An 18,683-nucleotide genomic window follows, 5' to 3' on the forward strand; every position below is an offset into this window, starting at 1 on the left:
AGTGCAAAACGCACCAGCCACTGAGGACCATTTAGCACCAAGGACAGTTAAGTCACCTTTGCAACTGAACTCCCTGGGCAATGTAACCTACAAGTGCCCGAGTGCACACTGCTGTTTTCCCCATTGGCTTGAATGGAAACCCTTTAATCCTCTAAAGTACTGTATTTTCTAAAGACTTAAAAATTCACAACACTGATTGTACAAAAGCTACAATGTTTGTGTTGGTGTTTGAATTAAGATTAAAATCTAATCTATTTTTCTAAATTATTGTTGGCTTTCTATTGAGTCGTGTCATTTACTTATCGTCCATATTGGTATTGTGAAATGCTTTAAACATGTTCTTCCAAGTAGCTTGACTACTCTTTGTCGCACTACCAGGCCTGAGCTAGGGTGTACTGAGAATGAATCCGAGGTCCACTACTGGAAATTGTGTTGGTATTCATGTATTCTCAATCTAGTTTCTCTAAAGTCTGGCTAGACAGTACAAATTATATGTTGACCGGATCCTATGTGTGAAGTGAACACAGTTCTGACATTCTGTCTGTTCATCTGATACTAACATTTTACAGTTCACATCATTAATTGACTTCATACAATATTAAAGATCTGTTGTAAAAAACTGATTTGCAGTAAGCATTAGTGAAATCCAGATATTCTCAAACATACAGATTCAGTAGTTCTTATTAAGGAAACACTTTTGTTACTGTTACATGTCTTTTACCAAAACATATTGGCAGTAGTTGAAAGCTATAGGTACATTGGCTATGAAATTGCCCTTTGCTAACATAGACTCCATAAAGGACCTTAATTTCCCTACTCATTTACTGCCTTAATTATGGCCTTTCTAGTCAAGATCAACCGTTATCCAGGCCATGACAACTCAGGCCTTTATCTTATCAATTATTTCATATCGTACAAGTTTTTTCAGATATCTGTAATGTATGGGGGTGGTGTATTGTCGTTAATAGGTGGCTGAATCATACCCAGTTATAAGATATGAACTCTACAAATTAGGAGATTTAATTTAAAGTCAGTGTGTTCGTTCTTACTGTATTCTGGGCAAATATCCTCTGTCTTGATGAGGATGCTTAAAACTCAGCAGCGGTCTGATGTACAAAGATCCCTAACAAGAAGTCATAAATTGCATCAAATAAGGATTTGCAATTTGTGATTTCTTATTAGGGATCTACTAAAATGGATTCAGTAGAAGTTGGTGCAATCTGCATACCTAGTGGGTCGCATTTCAGCCTACCGTATAGGCATGAGGTAGGTTGCAAATTGAGAGACACTATGATTAGTTAGAGTCACTGTGATTGCTTTTACATAAAAAAAAAAATTTGCAACCTGTTTTCCTAAAATGAAAATAGGATACATTTAAAAAAAGAAAGTTAGTAATTTTAACAACATTTTTAGGAGCAGGCAATAGTCCACAAAGAACTGCCTACCCCTAAAAAATGTTTTTGTCGACATTGTCAACCCCTACCCCTTTGTGAATGGTTACCACCAATTTGGGTTTAGTGGTAAAGTATTCATGTTTTGTGACCGGATTTCCATCGCAAAACATGAATACATAAGTGAAGGAATCGGTATTTGGAAGGGGCGTCCTTTACAACACCCCTTGTAAATAACAATTCTGTATATATAACACAAATTGCGATTCAGTGAGGTGGTACCGAATCGCAGTTTCTATTTTGGACATTTAAAAACACAATTGTGCGCTCACAAAGGCTCAGATTTGACCTTTGTGAATGTAAAATAGCTTTGTAAATGAGGCCCTGATGTTTAAATCGAGAAAATGGAGCGATGCATTTAGTCCTGATGAAAGTGCATGAATCTCTCTTTTTGCTAAGACGAAAATAGGAAATACACTTCTGCCGCGCATATAATAATGTATTTCTAATGGAATAACCAGGCACTTTTTAGTTTTGAGACTATTTCAGCCATAAATCACCAGGACTCTTCGAGACCCCCTTCCTAGCACATTGTTTTGGGGGAAGAGGGGGTGTCAAGAGAAGGATTTCTGTATAAGGCGGTGGACCGCCGGCACTGTTGAGGCAAGGTACGGGTCTGGAGGTAATTACAAGTGGTACACTTTCCTTATGTATGATAAATGCATATACATTTGCCAGTGATACTTACCACTTCTGGGGATCGCCAATGAGGAGAAACCTGGAAGACAGCAAATATCATCCAGCAAGACTGCAAGTGCTTGTTTGAGGTGTCCTAAGTAATTTTCTTCAAGAAACACATTGCCTTGAAATATTTTGAACTAGTTTGTTGCACAAATGTAAAAGGAAATAGCATAAAAATTATTTTTCTGGTAGATAGCTATATGATATGTAGAAAACTAGGGAGCATGATCATCAGTGTGTTTTTTTTTATTGCACTAATGCGTTGGCCTATTTTCCAGAGACTCTTGGCATACACAACTGTAGCTTTTAACAACAACAGTACAAGAAGCATATAATGTGAAAATGGTAAGAACTCTGCAGATATTTGTAAACCAGTATTGCATAGATGCTAAAGACAAAGTGAACGTGCAAGTGAATCCAGGAGTTTTGTGGAAAAAAACATTAAAGGTGACTTCTTGCTGTCCAGCGTTCAAAAACTAAAATATTGCTTGGTCTTGTGTCAGAGCATGTTGAACTATGAAAGATCCAATGCAGGAGGATATGAAGTCAGTTTCCTGTGACTACTGCTCATCAGCTTTGATATCTTTCATAGGCTGCCATGCAACCAGTCATCCTCAGTGAGGTTGTTGATGAATGTAACCATCTATACAATGTGATATTAAACTTCTGCTCCCCACGTGGGGGTGCTAAATTCCAGGGCTCATCTATTTTGTCCTTGGGTGAAAATCAGCCTGAATGTGACGATGCTGGATTATTTAAGTGAATTATTTATCTAGCACACAGCTATTGATATAATGATGATCTTGGCCTGATGGACAGGCATTGAATGAAACAAAAGCAACACTGTAAAGCAGTAGATACAGGTAAGTAGTTTACGTTTGCAAACTCAACTCCACGCGGGTAATTGGTGAGCCATGTATGAACAATAACAACTTTGCTTCCATGATGTGAATATTCGAAAACCGGTAGACTGATAGGAAACTTCAAGAAAGAATGCCTCTTCAGACTAACTTAACTAGAAATGTATTGTAAGATGGAATGTTTTTTCTCTGAAGACCGTCAGTAGTGCTATCTGTGTTCTAGGTTACAGACACCTGATCCCTCTAGGAAATTCATCTTATTAATGCTTGTGTCATTGACTGTGCTGTTTTATCTCTCCTTACTGCTCCACAGACTGCACTTGTAACGCTTAGCCCATGCTCCTTTCTGCCAACTGGGCATGACCTTTAGTAGAACCTGTGTGCAATACTCCTTTCCTCCCAAGACGGCACTCCTTCCTCACTGTTGATCCATGTTCTTTACTATCCATTTATCCATGAAGATGGACACTATACAGACCTTCTATACTTGCTTCACACTGCCTCACATCCACCACTCCTTTCTCTCTCTCCTTAGTGTGTTCTTTCTTCTTCACTGTATTAGATCACTTTACCTGATCTAATACAGAGTCTGTGCATTGTCATTGTCACCATCCATGCTCCCCAGTGCCCTGCAGGCTACCTTTCCGGGTCTTGGTCAAACCTCCTAAATGATCTTCCATCTATGTTCTTTACTACTATGAATATACTTTCTGTTTTCAATCAGTCTATGTACTTCACTGACCTGTACTTTTTATCTGCCCTAAGCTCGTATTCCTTGCTGGACCGCCATTCTTGTTTACTGCCTTGAAGTCTGCACTCATTAACTTACCCTGCTAAATGCAAATCATGTACATCTGTTGTGGCTTTGAGCAGGAGTTGAGCAGTTCAACTGGAAAGGAGTTATTATATCAGCTACGGGTTGGAGTGGTAAATATGTTTTTATTTAATGAGAGGGGAATGAGAATGATGGATAAGCAGACAGTGTTGGTTGGAAGTTTGTAGCTACTTTATTCTATGGCAAACTGACTTTTTTTGTTTTAGTTCATGTAGAGGGTCGATGTGATGGGCGTGTTTTTGACTGCCGGGATGTGACTTTTGTTGTTGGAGAAGGGGAAGATCACAACATTCCTATTGGGATTGACAAAGCACTGGAGAAAATGCAAAAAGGAGAACACTGTGTCCTATACCTGTCTCCAAGGTAAGACCAGGTTTGAACTGTTTCCTATACTTCCCTCACAATAAGACAGGCTGTAGAAGAGCATCCTCTCCCCTACTCTGCAGCAATATAAAGCCTGGAGGTCTGTGTTCTGTCCTTCGCTATTCTAAGTCGCAGGGTAGGAGTTATGTTCTTACCTTATTTCAAGCTAATACAGTGCATGGAGAATTTTTTTCTGTACCCCAGTCTCTGATAAAATGAACTTGTAGGATTGTCATGTAACTCATTCTCCTTTTAGATGGCCCTGGAGCACTCTGTTGGATCACGGAGCCTCGAAAATTGTTGATAACAGCAGAGTCATCCTCTTTATCAGTCAGTTCAATAGATCCTTGTAGATATTGTCCTGTAGCTTATACATGGTAAGGTCAGTCCGGATGATGGTGTCAACTTACTCACTCTGAAGCAACAAAGTAGCACAGTGGACCATGTGCTATAACCGTACACTCATACGATTGGCCTGCATGTATTGTCTTTAACACTGCAATGAGGGATTGTGTTCCTTATCTATAATGAGATGTTTATTATTATTTTAACCACTTGTTTATTTCCTTGGGTGAGCTGAATCTAAAACCCCCTTTTTATTTTTTTTTATAATTAAAACATACTTAAAAAATTAAAACAGCATAGAAATGTTGTTCTCTTTTTTTTTTAAAGAAGTTTTAAGTATACATGTAACATTCAAAAGTGCTCCTTGGTCCTCAAATACTGAAAAGAAACATGCAGATTTACTTCACTATTGGACTTTAAGGAACACAAATATAAAAGAAAAACAATAACAAACCTAGGAAAGTATCAAAGCTCAAAATAAATAAAGGCCCAACTTAAAAAAATATAGAACAGTTTACTGATTTGAATGGAGGCGCCAAGGTTAAAAAGTTGTGTGAAAGTTGGCACAAAGCCCTCATCTATTGAAAAATTGTCAAGTGATAACAATTTTCGCATTGATTCTCTTGGAAACAGTCCTATCATCTTAGATCCCCACAAAAGGAGACTTTTAATGCAAGCAATGAAATAAAAAACAGTAAATATGCCACTGAGGTAAATTGACCACCTGGAAGACCTAAAAGCATAACAGAAAACACAGTAATGATTAGAAAATGGATATGAACAAAGGTAGTGGTTCATAAGAAAATTGTCAAAGTGCACAGTTATGATTTAAAAGAACAGAAACAGCTGTGGAAATTCATAAAGCAAGCACTGCACTTCGAGGGTTGATATTGAGCCTATTAGAATGTAAAGTAAACCCATCTAAGGCTTTGCTAAAACCTTAAATGTGTGTATAAATAAATATTGTACCAGAATTTGTATAGTAATAAAACTGTTTTACCGGAGGCAACACTTCAAGGAATGGCTCCAGTGTCATAATGAAATGCTTCTGTACTCAACGTTATCTGGAAATTGGGAATTGTTTAGTAAGAGTAAATAGGAAATTGTGAATTCTATAGTAGTCTAGTTAATAGACTTGTATTTGTTCAGGTTACTACAATACCAACAAAAGGAACCACGTTGATTCTGTTATGTGGTATTTTCTCCTACAGAAAAGACTCTATTACACCTAGAGGAACATTTTTTTCCTATAATACACAAAAGTGTTAGTGATACAAACCGAGAGAATGCCTCAGTGATTCATCCTGTATTTGGGTCCCCCATGCTGATGTCGATTCAGTCTATACTGGCATCTGTGTTAAAAGTTTTGGAAACATTTGCCATTGATGCCAATCACTAGTTAGACCTGTTGATATTAATCTTAAATTCATTACCATCAGAACTGGACAATAGAGACAAACAAAAATAACTAAAGGTTAGCAAAGTAAATATATAGTGATTGGTGTCTGCCGAGACAAAGAAGACTCAGCAAATTGATAAAACCAACAAATCAATATGGAAGCATATCATCTTAAGAACTTACAAGCAGAAAATGAAAATCACAAAAAAGTTTCTAGAATAATCAATGTTTAAGTGAAGTATCACAGAACTGATGCATGCCATGGGAAAGGATCAAATCATGTATTAAATCCAATGGCACAGGTCTTTTCTCTGCCAACTAAGTCAGGCTGATCACCAAAACCTAACTAAACTTGAAGCATAAATACAACTATGATGAAAAAGAGGAATCAGAGACAATATTGTTAAAAAAGGGAGAACCGATTAATAGGAACACATTCAGAGTGATGTAAACACTATTGTATCAATTGAAATGTCACAGAATTCTAGTTAGTTTAGAAAAACGTATCTGGAACATAGAGTAGCATCAAATAGAGGAAGGACCAACTAAATCTAGATCAAACCATAAAGTTCCATGCTCTCCATGCTTAGTCTCTGTAACATTAGTTAAAGTGCTTTTAGTATCATTTTGAAATCTCAAATCGCTATGAAATAACAAATAAAGGAGAGTTGATTTCTAAAAAATTACAGAAGAAATTTTAAAGTTACTTGTCATTTTTAGTAAATTGGGTATATATGTTATTCCTGCTGATGAAAAAATTGCCTGTCTGCAAAATGTGTTTTGCACTCATTGCTTAAGAACATTGACAACAGAAAACAAAAATTGACAATGGATCAAAAAACACTGTTGTTATCTACAATACAGATACAGATGAATTGACACAAATGAGCATAGTAATATATCTGAAAATAAGGACTGGAATTGGATTGCTGCTGTAACCGATCCTAAATTTCCACCTAAAAATCTTTTGATCACTAACAATATATCTTAATTGAGAATTGCAGAAATATGGCATATAAAGGGGCTTGAGTCGTTATATAAAACTGATCAATCAATGATTCTGGTTTGCAAAAAACATGAGCTGTGTTGGAAATGGAATTTAGCAGTCCTATGCAGTTTAATATTAAGGCAAGGAAAGAAAGCGTGGTTGTCCCATGGGTGGGCTAAGGATATTACTACCCACTTTAGTGTCATTTGTAATGAAAAAACATAAACTTCACACTTGTATAGCACACTACTCACCCATTAGGGTCTCAAGGTGCTGTACGCATACCACTGTGGAGCCTCTCCTGGCTTTTCCTTGTGAGGCCCCCACTCCTGGGCAACCCCTAGGGTGAAGCCAGGCATCCAAGCACTGTCAGCGATGTTGTGGAGATTAAGGAAGCTATTGCCCAGAGTTAGACCCATCAATTAGATTAGGCACCAAGGCGAGACTTATCAGGTCCAAGGGAATTGATCCCAAGACCCACCAAGGCAGGACTTGAACCCTGGTCCTGGAACAGATCTCTGCATCAGAGTCTGCCACTCTAACCATTGGGCCACACTTCTCCACAGAACAATTATAATAACCAGGATAAATTCTTAGTTTTACTGATCTCTTTCCTTATCAGTAAAGGGATCAGGGGCTCTAGAGGATTAAAAAAAATATAATTGATATATATTCATTCCCCCAGGAAAATAAAATTATTGTTTCTTAAAGCTTCTTAGTTGGAATTTAGAGGCAATAAAATTGCAATATCCAAGCTGTCCAATAATGTTAGCTGGTGAATTTTAATGCAAAAAGTCCTTACATATACCACAATGAACTATGTCTTGGAACCAAGAAGAATCCATGATAAATGTGTTTGCTAATATATTGTCAAAAAGAGTAGCCTATGAGAGAGGAATGGATTTTGACTCCCTTTGTAAAGCTCGTAGTTTAGAAGTAATAAATGGGGAGAACAAAAGTGATCTACCAGTGAGAGGTACGCGTTTTAATATCCCTGGAAGTCTTCTGTTTGATAAAGGACTTTCACATTTTAGTAGTTATGGTAGTGTTCACATATCTCTTTGGATAATGTTGAAGTGTGTGCCACAGAAACATGAGATCTGGAGCTGCACTTTAACATTGTGACTACAAATAGATCATGCTGGTCAGCCTCTATAAAAACTGTTGTTTAAAATGAATAAAATTGATCAGAGCTAGTATTTTACATCAGAGACCAGGGAATACATTAACAATCTATATTACATCCATAAAGATGTGAGTAAACATTTAATATAAGAGTTAAGCAATAACACACAGCGTGGTGAAGTAAAAGAAGATATCTGAAGCACTTTGTTGAAAAAAGACTGAGTAAACAAATTAGAGAGATTTCCAAAATCAGTGCGAAGGAGAGAGTTGCATTTAGTAAGGAATTTCAAAAACAATTTACAATAGAGATGAGGAAAACAAATTATGAGTAAAAGCTTTGGAAGGCATGTTAACCTCTCTGAAAATTTTGGAATTTAGTCAGGCACAGCAAGGGAGAATTGAGAAGTACTGTTATTCCAATTGAAGAAAACACCTGAATAGGCTTTATTACTGAGAGGTACAATCTAACTATAGATTCCCAAAGCACAATTCCTAATTTGACGGTCTGTATAAAAAAAATGAATCCAAGTAACATCAATCAAAATGCTAGTAGCATGTGAAAGAAGAATGACTTGGCTGTAGATGTTCCAGTTTTAACGGAAATAGAGGATCATATCAAAGCATTTAGACAGTCACAAACTTAAGTTCCCCACACTTAACATATTTTGAAATTGGATCCTCAAATGTAATCTTCCTTGGTATACTTCCTGTACAAGGCAATCCTAAAATTAACAAAATTAACAAGATTCTAAACTTGTGGTCTAAGAATTCCTGTTTATACAAATGATGATCAAATCTTTAAGTAAAATTATAGGATAACTGAGATAACAGATATCTTGAGAAAGGTTTTTGCAAGATATCTGCTGAGATATCTAGAAAAGGGGCTATAATTAGCAGGAATATTAACTAAAAATCAGATTGGCCCTAGACCTAAATATTCAACTGACAGGTGCCATGCATTAAAGTTATTGGCAGAGAAAGATATTGCTCATAAAGGAAATCCTTCATATGTCGCCCTTACCGATCTGTCAAGTACATTTGATCTAGTTGATAGAAATATGTTATGGAGAAAAATGGCATTTTGAGGCATGCTAGTTGTCTTGGTGAAATAGTTAATAGAATTGCATAAAGGGTCCTGGACACAAGTACAACTAAATACAAATGATACTGTAACAAGAAAAATCAATACACAGAATGGCTTACAAAAAGGATGTACAGGGAGTGCAGAATTATTAGGCAAGTAGTATTTTTGAGGATTAATTTTATTATTGAACAACAACCATGTTCTCAATGAACCCAAAAAACTCATTAATATCAAAGCTGAATATTTTTGGAAGTAGTTTGTAGTTTGTTTTTAGTTTTAGCTATGTTAGGGGGATATCTGTGTGTGCAGGTGACTATTACTGTGCATAATTATTAGGCAACTTAACAAAAAAAAATATATACCCATTTCAATTATTTATTATTATCAGTGAAACCAATATAACATCTCAACATTCACAAATATACATTTCTGACATTCAAAAACAAAACAAAAACAAATCAGTAACCAATATAGCCACCTTTCTTTGCAAGGACACTCAAAAGCCTGCCATCCATGGATTCTGTCAGTGTTTTGATCTGTTCACCATCAACATTGCGTGCAGCAGCAACCACAGCCACCCAGACACTGTTCAGAGAGGTGTACTGTTTTCCCTCCTTGTAAATCTCACATTTGATGATGGACCACAGGTTCTCAATGGGGTTCAGATCAGGTGAACAAGGAGGCCATGTCATTAGATTTCCTTCTTTTATACCCTTTCTTGCCAGCCACGCTGTGGAGTACTTGGACGCGTGTGATGGAGCATTGTCCTGCATGAAAATCATGTTTTTCTTGAAGGATGCAGACTTCTTCCTGTACCACTGCTTGAAGAAGGTGTCTTCCAGGAACTGGCAGTAGGACTGGGAGTTGAGCTTGACTCCATCCTCAACCCGAAAAGGCACCACAAGCTCATCTTTGATGATACCAGCCCAAACCAGTACTCCACCTCCACCTTGCTGGCGTCTGAGTCGGACTGGAGCTCTCTGCCCTTTACCAATCCAGCCACGGGCCCATCCATCTGGCCCATCAAGACTCACTCTCATTTCATCAGTCCATAAAACCTTAGAAAAATCAGTCTTGAGATATTTCTTGGCCCAGTCTTGACGTTTCAGCTTGTGTGTCTTGTTCAGTGGTGGTCGTCTTTCAGCCTTTCTTACCTTGGCCATGTCTCTGAGTATTGCACACCTTGTGCTTTTGGGCACTCCAGTGATGTTGCAGCTCTGAAATATGGCCAAAATGGTGGCAAGTGGCATCGTGGCAGTTGCACGCTTGACTTTTCTCAGTTCATGGGCAGTTATTTTGCGCCTTGGTTTTTCCACACGCTTCTTGCGACCCTGTTGACTATTTTGAATGAAACGCTTGATTGTTCGATGATCACGCTTCAGAAGCTTTGCAATTTTAAGAGTGCTGCATCCCTCTGCAAGATATCTCACTATTTTGGACTTTTCTGAGCCTGTCAAGTCCTTCTTTTGACCCATTTTGCCAAAGGAAAGGAAGTTGCCTAATAATTATGCACACCTGATATAGGGTGTTGATGTCATTAGACCACACCCCTTCTCATTACAGAGATGCACATCACCTAATATGCTTAATTGGTAGTAGGCTTTCGAGCCTATACAGCTTGGAGTAAGACAACATGCATGAAGAGGATGATGTGGTCAAAATACTCATTTGCCTAATAATTCTGCACTCCCTGTATTGTGGTATCTTTACTATTTTACATATACATTTTGGATGCTTTGAAAGCTTTGCAATGAGCCTGGTCTTTCCCATATAAACTCACTACATATGAATTCTGTAGTTTGGACTTCATGCCCATTTGTTTTCAAAGAGTGTAAGATATGTTTGCTAGTTATTGCAAAGAACATTAGATAACAACTAATACAGTAAAAACATAAGTAATGGTTCTTAAGAGGAGAAAACAAAAATACAACTTTAGTTCGAGACTCACCTCACAGGAACTGGAAATAGCAATCTCATTTGTTTAGCAGGGTGTAACCATTCCCTAGAACACCATGTGGAAGTTTAGTAGGTAGAGCTAATATTGTTACCAGTGACGTTAGGCAAATTAGATGCTAAAATAGCACTCATACCCACTGACGTCTTACAAGAAACCCTACAAGACTAAAATGGTAATCCTTCTACATGAGAGTGAAATATTGAATTTAAATGACATTACAAAAATCCAAGTACCTTTAACGTATATATGAAAGAAATGAATTGGGCTACCTCAAGGTCCCTCTCGTTGCGTTTTAAGGTTAGATTTGAGGCTAGTAGATATAATAGACCATTTTTATAAAAGAGTTTTACATTATTAGTATTGTTTCCTGCTGTCCTAAAAGGAATATTTTAGGTAACTAGTGAAAATTATGGGGAAAATTCACAGTAGACACAATTAATTAGATATCTGAAAAAATGAAATCTCAGTTTGTTGTCCCAGACACGGAGATAAAGTGTGTATGGAAGAAAAATGTAAAGATTTTCTTTAAACAGGCATCCCTTGCCTATGACTTATATTTGTGTGGGAAAGGCCACTAATATGCACATGTTGACTCTTCAGAGTTGAGTGGTCTTTCTCACCCACTACCTTAGGAAAATCTGACTTAAAGAATCCAGACGTCTGATGGTAAAACTAAGAATGGGACAAATACTATCATATTAAATGGTGTTTTCCTCAAAGAGACAATGCTGGAGCTTTTACTTTTCCAATGTGTAACACATATTTTTTCCACTGCTTTGATTGACCATTGTAAATATAATTGTTACCTTTTGGTTAAAAATTCACCAGTTAGCTTTGATGCTTGATTGTATGATGAATTGTGAAAACATCACTTATCTGACAAACTTGGAAGATATTTTTCAGCCACACAAAACAAATTGAAAGCCACTGAAGATAATGGACCTAGATAGGAGTTAAGATCAATTAAGTGGCACTGTTGTAGAAGTTCAGTTACATTTGGTATAAACTCTTATATTTTAGGTCATTTATGTATGTAATGTAACCTAAAGTAGATCTTTGTTGCTTTGTGTAGTAAAGTAAAATCAGGGATAAGCTTTTATTGTTGTCTCTAAAAACCTCTACATTTATGGAACATGGAGTAATATTTACAAGTTTTTTGTTTATTGAAGGTATTTGCCTGCTAGTTAATGGTAGTGTGCACCGAATTAGGCTAGTATCAGATAGGGAATCAAGGATATGTAATGAATGCATTATTATTGTTCCAGAATATGATGGCAATAAAATAATTGATTATAATATATTTTTATCCTTTTAAGTTATGTTTTTTTTATGTTGTTAGCTGTTTGTACTGTATTTATAAACATGTTAAGAAGCAAATAAATTTGACTTTGTTTGCATGCAGGTCAGGATAAGAGTGGAATTATTGGAAGTGATGTGTGGACATCAGTCCTGAGAGAGTATGTGGTATACAAAGTGATATACTTATATTGTCATTGAATTGCTCATCTGAAAAATGGCAGGCTGAGAGGGATTGTAACATACATGCTAACAAATGCAAACCTTCTCCCTTAATTTTATACCCAGTGACTGTCATCAATGTAAAGTGAGATGTATGGTCTGCTATTTTCATGCATGAGACCTTTCCCAACATTCTGTTACCATACATCTACTTGACTGGATCTGGTTCTGGTGCAGATTCTACATTTCTAGACCAAAGGAAATTAGAACCAGCTCCGTCTCAATCTATTATTTGCAAATTGCATGAAATTGCATTAGGTATCATGTATATCTGTACATAATGGATTATCTGTGAATTACATTTATATCCTGTTTCTTACTCCTTTTACAGATATGGCTTTGGAGGTTCAGGGAAACCATTATTTAACATTAACCCCAGTGCAGAGCTCTGCTATGAAGTCACCCTGAAGAGCTTTGAGAAGGTAAGAAGCTCTAGTCCAACATACCGTAAATCAGTCAGCATACAAAAACCACATCTAAACTCTCCCTTTTTGATGGATACTTCTTCCCTCAAATTACTTGACTTATGAATATCCCACAGGTCCCAGACTGAATATCTAGTGCTGCAAAGTGGCTTCACATGTCTAATGTTGAGTCTACTTCTGCCCAGGATGTGATCGCAGAACTCACTGCCCAGTGTCAAAATGCCTTGCAAGTTATTAACAGTGGCTAAGCCAAATGTGAGCTACTAAGGCCTCTGGACTCAAACCCTGTCAGCAGTGCCAAAAAGCTGGTGTGTTTCTCCGACAGCCAATCAGTTTTGTATGTTGTTTCTGGATCCTTACCATGCTATGTCAGCCTTCAGCTACTGCACCTCTATGTACTCAAAAGCCACCAAATAGCAGAAAGCAAAGTTGTTCCTGAAGATACCTTTAAACTGTTCCTCTCCTCTTCTCTAGGTGAGTGTCCTGACAGAAATTGTCCATTAAATGGTCTTTCTGTAAAGAAACACAAAAAGTGCCACAGGAAGAAGAAGCCTTCTTCCTTGTTAAGGAAACAGTGCTGCTCTTAGGATCGTTCCGACACTCAGCAGTACCATTCGTCTTTATTGGTCTCTTCTATTCCTCTAAGCAAATCCGAGGTCTCAAGAAATTTAACAGGAATTTCTGATCCCATCTGCAGATCAATTCCAAGCCAATGCTTTTTGGCAAGCCATGCTGGATATCTTCAGGAATGCCCCATCCGCTGTGAAATCAAGCATGCTCCTGATTGTTCAGATTTGTCATCTCCAGCTCCAACGCTATTGTTCAGATTTGTCATCTCCAGCTCCAACGCTACCCACCCATGCTTCTAGAGGCTCACATGCCTAGCTCCAGTAACTGCATTCGTGAGACAAAAGATGTTGCACACGGGTATTTGTTATCCTAAGCATGGCAAATGATATCCCCTGTGAAAAATACAGTTGTAACTGGATATTCTGCACATATTTAATGCAGGCATTTTGGACCATGCTTTATTGCCATAGGCTGTATAACCATAAGCAATGAATGTTTAGTGAAACTTACCTCATTGAACCCTGAACATGTGGGTAACAAATTCACTTGAAAAAATCCCATGTGTCTGGTATCTTTTGTTGTGATGGGCAGTATGATCTATCTTCCTTGACCATCACCTGCATTGTGCTGGGCAGTCAACCATCTGTAAACTTATGGCAAAGAGGCAGAGGAGGGCCCGTGAAACTTATGTACATTTTTTAAGAAAGATATGAAATACTAAGACACTTTCATATTGGTGACATTATCGAGTTTATGGTGCTGAAACCCCTTTTGTAGTCACTTGAAGTCACTGATAGTACGTTTATTGTCCTCAGAATAGGTTGCAGGTCGGTAATCTTATTCTCACAGTTGACAATATGTCTATAAAACCTTCCGATGTGAGTTTATAATCAAGAGAGAATCTCCTGCACAGGACTATACACTAACACAAACTACAAACAGTAAAAATTACTTTTGTGTGCATTTGTTTGAGGGGGCTGCTAGGAGAATGTTTCTGCATTAGTGTGGAGAGGGTCCTTAAATACAAAGACAGCAAGTACTTGCTGAGTATACATGAGTTGCCTGTGCATGCTCGGTGGGCACGACTCCTGCTTTAACGCCACACCTTACAATGTTCAAAGAAAAGGTAGCAAAAGAATACAGGAAGAACATTTCTGCAATCAAGAACCAAGTGGTTGATATCAGTAAAGTAAAAAAAAACATAAAACATTGTGGGGATTTTTAAATCCCTAAAAGGTGTAAATATTGAACAACGTAGTGAACTTATCATTTAGCTGTTTCTGTTAAGCCTGCTAATGCAGAGACCTATGTGTAGCATGTAGATACATTTGAATCACAACAACTCTACCTCACACTTTCACCATTGTGGAAAACTGATGTAATTAAAACCACAGAGTTGAATTGGGAAGATCTAAAGTTATGACGTAGGTACATTGACTGGAATGAGACCCTAGTAACAGAACACAGTGCTGAAACTTGCCAGACAGACCAGTTGGGAAGGCATGGGGCACAAAGTGTGGCACCATCATTGCCATGTTTGAAAACCAACCAGCATGCTTGCAGAGATTGTGAAGAGGTTTGAAGCCAAGGGACAAGAAGTATACATGCTAATACTTCTGATTTAGGTAGAAGGCAGCTCACTCTTTTGTAGGCTACAAGCAAAACAATGTTGCCTTTTGCCAGTGTAAAACTGCCTTTACCCAAGGATTGAACAAACTAACTCTGCCACCACGCCACTCCACCAGGAGTACTATTGTATATAGAGTACATTTCCATATAGATGTTATTGCTTTAGCCTCTGCCGCTCGCTAATGTCATAATGAGAGCCAAAACGTCTGTTAAGTATATGTGCCACCACGCCTGCAAGTGTGTTTGCTGACTGAGGGGCACTTTTGATGCAACTGCCGAATGGTATGATGTTCATGGGAGGAGATTTCAACCTAGTGCTGGATCCTGGGTGGGATCGCTGGCCCCAAAGGACATTGGAGACCTACCGTAGTGCCCTAGGTGAATTTCTATCAGCCATGGGATTTGAGGACCTATGGCGTGCACATTACCCTGACGAGCAGCATTGCACCTTTCACTCTGGGGCACATAGGAGCTTATCCTGCCTAGACTACCTCCTCAGTCAGTGACCACACACAGCTCTACTCCGAGGTTCACCACTTTGCTTGGGGTATCTCTGATCACTAACCAGTTTGGGCAAAATATTCCTTAGACACAAAAAAACAGAGGGAACCCAACCCATAAATCTTTGGTATTTGAAACAACCTGTAATAAGAGAGGGGCTGATAGCTAGTACAAACCAATATTACGCAGGAAATTTACCAACTATCCAATTGACCTAAACAATATGGGAGGCCTACAAAACGGTGATCTGGGGGTCACACTATCGCCTCATAGTGGGACACAGAAGGTATAAACGCCGGAAATTAGAAGACCTTGTACAAGAAGTTTTATCCAGGGAGCATCTTCTACCGACGTTGAATACGTCCGAAGCCAGCCATGCGCTGGTGCTAAAAGAATATCAAGTTGCTGCATTAGATGCAGCTAGGGCCATCCGTTGTGCCTCACCATACTGACTTTATGATGTTGGAAATAAAGCTGGTAAGCTCTTAGCCTGATTTGATAAATGTAAACAGACTCGGCGCTGGTTGCTCATGATACAGACAAGTGGGGGTGAGACTGTGAGGAGTAGTGAGCAAATAGCTGATACTTTTGCAGCTTACTATTCCCGCCTTTGGTCCCCTGGTGTCACTACGATGAAGGCGGAGGTGCAGGAGTTCCTCCACAACATGCCCTCTCCATCACAGGAGGACATGGAGGGGGGCATTACCTTAGAGGAGTTTGGAGCAGCTATGAGAGAGCTGCACTTGGGGAAATCCATAGGGCCCAATGGCGATGCTGTGGAATTATATAAAAACTGATGGGATCCACGCTGGCTCACTATGTACCAGAAAAGCAAGGCAAAGAGAGAGTTGTAGAGTGACCAAAGGTTGCCCACAATTATGGTTATACATAAGGCAGAGAAAACCCCTGTCTCATAAATATGCCAGTATCTCTTTTAAGTGTGGAGGTTAAGACATTGTCTAAATTATTAGTGAGACAACTGATTAAGGTTATTACTATATCAGTCCACCCAGATTAGTCAGGGTTTATGCCCCACCGTGGCACCAACCTCAACCTCCGCTGTCTCCCTGGGGTGCAGGGGCAACCAGCACATTTGAACATACCAGTGCTGGTGCTGTAGGTGCCAAGATAGCATTTGATATGTTAGAGTGGCACTATGTGTTTGCAGTGCTGGAAAAGCTTGGTTTTGGTCCCAGGTCAAGGTGAACGGCAGCTGCTCAAGGGCATTTCAGTTATCCAGAGGCATCAGGCAAGGATGCCCACATTCACCCTTGATTTTTGCCCTGCTACTTGAGCCCCTGGTGGCCTGGATTTGACAAAGCGCGCTGGTGCATGGTATGCAATGGGAGGGACTGTGGAAAGAGAAAATATCCCTATTGCCAATGCCAATGATATCCTCTTATATGTGATGACCCTGGTGGTGACCCTGGCTCAGCTGATGCAAATCATCACCATCTTCAGTAGATATTCTAGCTATACTATCAGTTGGCATAAATCCATTTTGAACCCTCTAAGAGGCCCTGTGGCTGCACTGCCCCTGGACTGGGAGGCAAACATTAATTCAAAGGGTTTCCAATATTTAGGGATATATATATATATATATATATATATATATATATATATATATATATTACTTCAGATCCAGACCTTTTTCAACAAAGTAACCTGTCACCAGTGCTCAATAGATTACGTCAAGATGTACATCATTGGTAACCACTCCCACTCTCTCTCTCCTGGGCAGGACGGCCCTTCTTTAAATGATGTCCTTACCCCAATTTCTTTATGTATTGCAAAACACTCCCTATGAGGTGCCGGGCTCCTACTTTAAGGCGATTGAAGCGGAGGTTTGATGGAGAGTTAGCAGTTCCTGACATCCAAAAATATTATTGGGCAGTTAAACTCGCAGCAATCAGTGGGTGGGTGTTTCTCCCAATGTCAGAGCCGGCGGTTCAAATGGACAGGGCAGTGATGGGGCGACATAGTTACCTGAGAGTTCTATATTGAGATAAGGTGCAAAAAGAATGGCCGGACCCTACATGACAGGTAATACATTTCTGGAGGAAGGCAATAACTTTCCTAGGGTGGAGAAACACTGTCACCCAGATAATACATTGTGGGTGGCTGCAGTCCTACACTCCCTGCAGGATTAGCCGGGATTTGACAAATGGGACATGATAGGAAGGGAAGATTGTTCTGCGGCCCGAGCTGCAACAGGAATATCATATGCAGCCAACGGAAGGTTATTCTTAATTGCAGATACAACACGCCCTGCATGCAAACCTTCCAAAGAATTGCCCGAATTCTCACCTCTAGGGGACTGACTTCTTACTGACTATATACCATAGAACCAAATTTCACTCACCTACAAAAAGCTGGTTAATAGCACACCAGATGTTATGCAACAGTTAAAAGAGAGATGGGAGATTGATTTAGGGATGGTAGGGAGGCCATTGCATCTCCTAGGGAGACAGCTATCCATTCGGGCCTTCGCTTGATTCAGCTACGAATCTTACGCTGTTCGTACTATGCAAGAACCACTGTGGTTCGAATGGGGTGATAAAGAGATAATCAATGATTAAGGGGTTGTGGACAGACAGGCACATTCTTTCACATCCTTTGGGAATGCCCGCATATACACACCTATTGGGCGGAGGTAATTGATTCTTTAAGGGTGATTGGGGTGTGGGCATAGAGCTGTCAGGTAAGCAAGGTATGCTGAATGAGTGGGGAGAGACTAATTCATCATGTATGGCTCTGGAACATGTTCATTGGGGTGATTAGAGGGGGGGTGATGATTTTACAAATTGTACCAGTACTTTGTGTTTGAAATGTGGGTCTTTGGCAGTCACGTTACCCCCTGTCCAAACAAGAACCCTCACTCTAGTCAGGGTAAGTCACACACAATCCAAATTATCCTGTGCCCACCCTCTGGTAGCCTGGCACTGAGCAGTC

General features: G+C 39.1%; 1 protein-coding gene across 4 annotated transcripts in view; it reads left to right on the top strand.

Annotated features, from left to right (window-relative positions):
- FKBP5 (FKBP prolyl isomerase 5) overlaps positions 1-18,683 on the top strand; it is an 805,772-nt gene that overhangs the window by 500,903 nt on the left and 286,186 nt on the right. For all 4 annotated transcript variants that reach the window (XR_011204865.1, XM_069238765.1, XM_069238763.1 and 1 more), the window contains 2 exons: positions 4,034-4,190; positions 12,938-13,028. Coding sequence is in view for 3 of the 4 variants with exons in the window: in XM_069238765.1 (XP_069094866.1) it covers positions 4,034-4,190; positions 12,938-13,028 (248 nt within the window). In the remaining variant the exon portion in view is untranslated. The remainder of the gene's footprint in view (positions 1-4,033; positions 4,191-12,937; positions 13,029-18,683) is intronic.

This window comes from Pleurodeles waltl, chromosome 6, assembly GCF_031143425.1.
Source record: "Pleurodeles waltl isolate 20211129_DDA chromosome 6, aPleWal1.hap1.20221129, whole genome shotgun sequence".
NCBI classification, from domain to species: Eukaryota; Metazoa; Chordata; class Amphibia; order Caudata; family Salamandridae; genus Pleurodeles; species Pleurodeles waltl.